Here is a 7,500-nt window from a genome sequence, read left to right as displayed (position 1 = left end):
CAAGGGAGAGACAGGAGAATTTCTGAAACTATTCCCCACTGGGCAAGACAAGGCTTGTCAGTGATAGGAGCTGACTGGCCTGAGCCGGGAGCCTGGACGGTTGGCCTTAGTAGAAGAAAGCAAGCACTCTGTATAAATGCAGGGCTGGGAACATATGGAAATTGCCTCGTTGCTCCCACGTATCAGTGACAAGCATGCAAAGAAATGGAGAGGAGAGGTGGGGAGGGAGACAATGCAGACTTGAGGCTGATAGAGAATGTGTGAAATTATCACCTAAGAAAAGGAAAGAATAAATGAACTAAAGCAAGGTAAGATGATTGCTAAGCAGCAGTTGGACCCACTGGACCCCAGAGACGTGGGTTTAGGTTGACTTTTCCAGCCATACATAACTGCAAAGGTGAGGGCACAAGGTTGGTAGGAAATTGGACATAGCAAGGGTTGAGCTTTGCTAAAGTGGTAGGAAAATCAACAAGAATTGCTAAGTGTATTTTTGAGGGGCGAATAGAATGGAGTGTGGAATCTGGGCTGGCAAAGTAGAGAAGTGAGGCCGCTGGGGGCAGAGGGACATTGTTAAACAGGAGCTGGGCGTAGGGTTCATCAGGGACAGTACCTCGGCCCATCAAAGGCTTTGACAGTGTACAGTCATCATAACGTCAACACTAACTTTTCATCTGGCCCAAATGACAATTTTGGTTAGGAGATAGGCAGGCCGAGGGAGCAGGCATAGGGTCAGGAGAGGCAGAAGTGAAGGCTTCTAAAAGCAAACCCTTGTTTTCTGTCACAGAGACTCAACAGATGACATCTAAGAGGCTACATAGAAAGTGTCTCTTGAAGTATCAGAAAGTTGTCAGTAAGAGAAACAAGACATTGGGGCCGGAGATTTAGCTCAGTGGTTCTGACGCCTGGCTCCAAAGTGCAAGGACCTGATCCCTGGTACCAAAAAAAAGAAAGAAAAAGAAACAGGGTATTTCCAGACATTCAGGTAACTACCAAAATAGCCACTAAAAGATTGAAACTTCCTCTGGAGAGAAGGAAACGGAAGAGTCTGGGATGTGCTGTTTTTTAAATAGTAACCCAGAAAGAACTCTTCTTATAATGTGTATGTATAACTGATTAAAAATAAAAGTAAAGCTGTAGTATTTGAAAAGGGACTAATGATGCAGCCTCTGACTGGGCGCTAGATTAATTAGATTCATGAGGACAGCCTAAAGTACAGACTCTGGTTTCCTCTCTCAGGAAGGATGCCATCTTGTTAACGGATGCCTTCGACTTCACCGATCTGTGTTTAAATTCTGCACTCGGCTGTTATGATGGGAATGTCTATGAACGTTTGTTCCAGTGGGCTCAGATGTCACCCAGCAATATTTCTCAGGTAACTGAGTGGAATGCATTATAAATTATATCAGAGCAGAAAACAAGCATTAAATACACCTGTTTCCTCATTTTAATTGATTTCCATTAGGTTGAAAATCACTTGGCATAGCGTATCTGTGTAGAGCATTTTTGGAGAATACATAAAAGATGCCAGGAGTCGGGGTGTGGCCTGGCAGGAACCTATGTCAGCAAAATGCACCGCTCAGAACTTGGTGAGGGGAGTTAAGCACAAGGCCTGCTCTACATCATGGCTTAATAACCTGAGAATATACACATTGTGGCAAACTAACTGGCTTTTAAGTGAGAAAAAGCAAGACAATGAGTCATACCGGTGACTTACCCATCTTACCTTCAGCCTTTAAACTCAGTTGTACATAGAAGAACTGGGTATTTGGAGGTGACAGGAAGCTCAGGGGTGTCTTGCCCAGACCTGACAGGAAGGAATCTTCACACAATCTCAGGAGGACAGAAGCCTGCTGCGTTGGCTGCTGGCAGCCGGAAAGCCACATCTGACAATCACAGGGGTCATGAAGACATGACCCCAGCTTTACCAGAACTCTGTCAGCACAGCAAACAGAGACGGAGGGCTCAAAAGATCCCAACCCTCTAGGTCAGGGTTGCAGACTCTGCCCAGCCTCATCGGGAAAAGTTACAAATGTCAATAGATAAATAACTGAAAAAACAAATATTGTATTTAGAATTTGGGGAACCAGTATTTAATAGCAGATTTGAAACAGATGATCAGAACAACAGGTTTATAGCTGTAGAGCGGACCTTTTCTTTTCTTTTCTTTTCTTTTGCAGTGCTGGGGTATTTTATAATGAAAGGTGAAACTGACTTTTCTATTTCTTCAGTCTAATTTCAGAAAAGGTGTCTTAACAGCTCATCAAATTGGCAACTCTCAGACTTTCGTTCACACTTACCAGTGTCAGACTTGCTTTAACAATTTGTATTCTGTGATAGCTCGTGGCTTAATTTAACCTGATTATCTAAAGTTACCCCCAGGATGGTTGTCAGACAGAAGGCCAGTCCCCATCCGCAAGAACACATCTTTTAACTCAACAAGAAGATACAACCAACTAACCTAAAGAAGGCATACATCTAGGGCCAGGCAGGGTGTCACACACCTGTAATCCCAGAACTCGGGAGGCTGGAGCAGGAAGATTATCACAAGTTCAAGGCCAACCTGGGCCACCCACATTGTGAGTTCATAACCAGCCTGAACTACATAGTGTGACTCTGTCTCAAAAAACAAACAGGGCCGGGGATCTAGCTCAGTGGTGCCAACACCTGCCTGGTAGCTGCAAGGTCCTGAGTTCCATCTTCAGTACCCCAAAAAAAGCATACATTTACTACTTAACTATTTACTAGCCTATTTTTTATTTTATTTTGTTTTGTTTGTTTTCCTTAGTTTTTCAAGTCTTGGTATGTAGTTCAGGCTGGCTTTGAACTCACAATGTGGCCCAGGTTGGCCTCCAGCTCACAAGTGCTGGAGTTGATTACAGGCGTATGCCACCACACCCAGCAACTAGCCTATTTCTAGTGTGTTACTTTTTGTTTCTTTTGGTAGCAGGGATCAAACTTGGGTCGTTGAGCTTGTGAAGCAGACAGTGGAACCACTGAGCTAAATCCCTGGCCCTGTTTCTTTTTTTTTTTTTTCCCTGTACCGGGGATAGAACTCAGGACCTTGCACTTTTGGGGCAGGCACAGGCACCACCGAGCTAAATCCCTGCCCCAAGTGTATTACTTTTTCTAATGACGTGATCTCTCTCCTTTTTTTTTTTTAAATCTCTTTTTAACATTTAAATGCTGGCATAAAAAATAGCGTAGCCTTCCCACTGCAGCCTGATGCCTGGGATCTAAAATATGTGTACGCCCTTTGGTGCTCCAAAAAACCTGCCCCCCCCCCGCGCTCCTATCGGGAAATGCTGACATGCACAACTCAGACCTGTTTAACTGGCCGCTCGGGAAGCATTCCAGTGCTCTAGATCTTGTGGTCACTGAAGAGTGCAGGGAGCTCTGGTTTCTCAGCTTCCCTTTAGACCTTAATCCAGACCTATGAGAGCAGGCTTATCTCCTTGACTCACAGCCTCAAGGGATCCCTAACCCCACCCCATTCACCCTTCTCTGTCTCCTTCTAACTGTAAACCAGAATGGCACCCTCACTGCCCCCTCCCAGGGTCCACCAGAGTGGGCTCGGCTTACGGAATACAGAAACACTAAGGCACCCACTTATACAAACGCAGTGAGATTCTGTCCTCCAGCCTCACATTAGTTTGCTAAAAAGGTGACAGGTACACTGTGGCGGTCTCATAAACAGCAATTTAGTAATGTAAAGATCATGAATTACCTTGTTTCCAGTGAGTCAGACCGACCCTCCGTGGATTGCTCATTATGGCTGTTGGAGCTTACGTCACATTTCTGGCTCCTTCAGAGATCACCAGCACGTTTAATGTGTACTTATCTAATCTCCTGGAGACAATTTTGAAACTCCAATAAAGAGGTATTTTTCATTTGCACAGCACGATACATACATTCTATGTATTTTAAATAAAGCAGCAGCTGTGCAGAATCGTGCTCTGTGGAGAGAAAAGAACAAATGGGAAGACCTGCATACCCCCGCTGTTTCCTACCGAAAGCGAGCGCTGTGCTGAACTGAATGTCAGAAGTATGAGTCTCCTGTCTGGGGCAGGCCGTACAGAGCTGTATCGCTGGACGGAAAAATGTGCCCTTTCTAGGCTTACTCTAGCACACTGTGTGCCTCTGGGCTTTCTGCGTGATTCAGATGATAGGGCAAGCAAGCATCTCCGGAGAAAATTGCAAAAGCCATTTCCCTGGTTACACAAACTCGTGCCTGTGTAACTCCCTATTGCATGAAGTGAAAGAACCAGTGGTGGCCATCTTAAATCGAGACCCCCATTTTTCCCAACATTCGATTGTAAATACTCACCTAAGCAGTAGTTTGATGTGTTAAACACATCTACTGATTCATTCAGTCACTCAGCAAATACATGCTAAGTATGCGCAATGTTGACAGAAACTGTTGTTGGTGCTCAAGATGCAGTGGGAGACGAACTGTAGGTCATGTCGCCAGGCGGGGTGGCACACACCTGTGGTCCTAGCAGTCGGGAGGCTGATGCAGAAGGGTCCCTTCAGGTCAGAGGTTAGCCTGGACTAGAGTGAAACCCTGCCTCAACAAAGCAGGGTTCTGTAGGAAGGAATCCAGATACCACGTCAGATTGACATTAGCATCCTGCCTGCTCCATGCCGCTTTCCGTCCACTTCCTTGCTCTGCGGTTCACATCCAATTTCAAAGACCCTCGGAGAGCCAAACCTTCTTCTATTTGTATTAAAATTCCATAAGCAAAGATAAGCTGTATGTTTTCTTTTTAATCAGCCACCTGCATCCACAATTTAAAATTTGCATGAGAAAAGAAAGATGCCCTTTGGAAAAATTTTTCTCCATATGTTCACACAAAATGAATTTAAAAAATAATTTGAGAAATTAAGGATCTTATGTAATGTTACTTTTTTAAAGCTAAACAGTTTTAAAGTAAAAGTCTTTCACCCTCGCAGACATATTGTTTTAATAACATACTTCTTTCTAACAAACAGGAGAACCCTGCCTATAAGAAATACATCCAACCACTACTACAAAGTCAAGGATCTAAACTATGAAATAACCAACATTATTCCAGGATCAAGCAGCACCACAATGTCATATAAAATTACTATTCCAAATTATATATGTAATTTTAGGTCACCTTTTAGACACTGTCTGATTATCTGTGAAACAGTACCTGTGATTGAGTTCGAAATAAAGCATAGCAGGAAAGGGAAGAGTGAAGTCATTCTTGAATTTGGTGGGTAGCAATGTACACGGGTGTTGGTTACACTGCTCCCCACTGCTCTGCCTGAGCCAGCCCAGTTACCCTCCGCTGAAAGGGCACGCTCTGATCTCCAAAAGTGCCCTACTTGGGATGAGCTACATAAATGGAGAGGCTAAGAATGCAACTGTGTATCAATTCTTTTAAAAACCAAGTCTTCCATGGTGAAAATTATTTAAACTTTCATTGAAAGAATCATAATTGTATCAAATTACCCAAATATGGGGCCAGGATTTAGCTCAGTGGTTCAGCTGCCTGCCTTGCAAGCACAAGGTCCCAAGTTCGATTCCCGGCACCAAAAAACAAAAAAAATTCAAGGCCAGCCTGAGCAACTGAATAATAACCTGTCTCAAAACCAAATATAATCAAGCCACATTTCTCCTATCGTTTCCAATTACCCAAATAGATAAAACACAGAAAATTAAATGTCACCTGATAAACTACAAAAATAATTCAGTTGCCTTCTTTTCTTGCTCAAAACAAAACCTTTAGTTATTAATAGTGTATCTGAGAATATTTATCAAAAACAAACTTATCTCCAATGAGATCCATAAGGAAGAGAACTCATAAGTGCCATAAACTTAATTTCCATAAACTTGGAACAACTAGAAGGACTCCTATTTCCACAACTGTTTTCAACTCACAATAGTTTTACTTTATCTTGATCTCAACCAGTCAACACTTCTGTGGTTATTGAGAAGTTGTTATTGATGGGGCTTTGTTGTCATTTGTTTTGTTTGGGTAACCATCCATCAATTAGAAAGAGGACCCAGTTTTCTCAATGATAATCTAATACTAATATGCATAATGATTTAGTTTTCTTCCTTTTTTTTTTGCGGTACTGGGGATCAAACTCAGGACCTTGTGTTTTCGAGGCAGGTGCGTGCCACTGAGCTAAATCCTGGCCCTTTACATTGATTTATTGAAACCACAGCAACTTGTCAATAATAGTAAGGGATCTTGGTTTGAAGATGGTGACAGTGGGGTACTTATGGATTTCTATATGTGGGCAAAGTGTCAAATCAGAGACATCGGCAAAAGTAGACATAATAAACATTCTCATCTTGCACAGAGAGTGTCTTGGAATATTCCCAGAGAGAAGGATAGCAGTGGGACCTGCCTGCCCCAGGGCACCCAGCCAGAGACCCACTCTTCCCTGTTCCTTTTTATATAAGGTATTCTAAGAAACTGGAAATTCTCACTATAATTAACATGATCCTTCCTGTAACTTTCAAGAAACAGAAAATGAACTATGTAAACTAAGACTACAGTGAAATAAATAAAAGTACACACATCTCACCCACTGTTCCAGATTCTTCCTTCACAACAGTTCATTTGTTCTCTTCAGAAATAAACTTAACTCTGATAGTAACATACATTTGTGGGTCACCACAATATATGAGAATGAAATGGCTGGAGCTATTCTGTCCTTGTGCCTAGCACAAAGCTAAAATAAGAGTCATATTCAGAGCTGTGACAATTTAAGTCCTGTTTGAAAAAATTTTTTCAAACTTTATGTTCATCATTCAACTATGCAGCCTTTTAGACAAAATTTGACCCATCCCTGCTTATGAAGTGAGTAAGGTTCCACTGAGTCCTCGCAGATCAAACACAAAGGAGCGAAGGGCAGCACATGCAGGGATAGAATCAGTGTGCACTTTACATGAGAAGTACGATTTTCTCCTGTAAGTAATAACAGCCAACAAATACAAGCCTAATTTTCATATTTCATTTTTTATTGTGTTTTTCTTTTCCTGGTAGACAGTACACTTGGGAATTATACTGCACCAGGCATAAGAAGTAAGATTTCTACCACAGGGACATTTTGTATTCAGAATTCAATATAAATATTTCTAGTCAGACATTTCCATGGCTACAGATATTTGGTTGCTTGATTTATATGCATAGAAAGAAACAGTTGTCACAACTGTAAAAAGCAGTACTTAACAAGTACCTTTAAATGACTGGGACAGTTTTCCTTCAATATTACAATACTGCGTACTGGTTTGGAAACAAGGTCACCCTACATGATTTTTTGATTTTTTTCAAAGGCATCACGAGTACTCTGCTTATTCTTTCATTCCTGTATTTTTAGCCTTCTAGTTGAGTTAGGAGACATTTCTTCAGAAATCATTTTAGCACTATAATTAAGAAAAAGCTCTGGCCAGGGATTTAGCTCTGCGGTTCCGCCACTTGCTTTGCAAGTGCAAGGATCTGAGTTCGATCCCCGGTACCAAAA

The 7,500-nt window shown here is 42.1% G+C and overlaps 1 protein-coding gene across 2 annotated transcripts in view; it reads left to right on the top strand.

Annotated features, from left to right (window-relative positions):
- Positions 1–5,233, top strand: part of Acox2 (acyl-CoA oxidase 2) — a 24,671-nt gene extending 19,438 nt beyond the window's left edge. Inside the window, exons 13-14 of one of the 2 annotated variants that reach the window (XM_010643145.2) lie at positions 1,237–1,372; positions 4,990–5,233. In XM_010643145.2, coding sequence (XP_010641447.1) covers positions 1,237–1,372; positions 4,990–5,052 — 199 coding nt within the window. In that variant the 3' untranslated portion in view covers positions 5,053–5,233. Of the gene's footprint in view, positions 1–1,236; positions 1,373–3,929; positions 4,383–4,989 lie in introns of those variants that run through there. The other variant, XM_010643144.2, reaches the window with a different exon arrangement.
- The last annotated feature ends 2,267 nt before the right edge of the window (positions 5,234–7,500 follow it).

The sequence above is a fragment of the Fukomys damarensis genome, unplaced genomic scaffold (genome assembly GCF_012274545.1).
Source record: "Fukomys damarensis isolate Sample0158 unplaced genomic scaffold, DMR_v1.0_HiC HiC_scaffold_28, whole genome shotgun sequence".
In the NCBI taxonomy this organism is placed as follows: Eukaryota; Metazoa; Chordata; class Mammalia; order Rodentia; family Bathyergidae; genus Fukomys; species Fukomys damarensis.
This window is presented reverse-complemented; position numbering and strand designations above follow the sequence as displayed.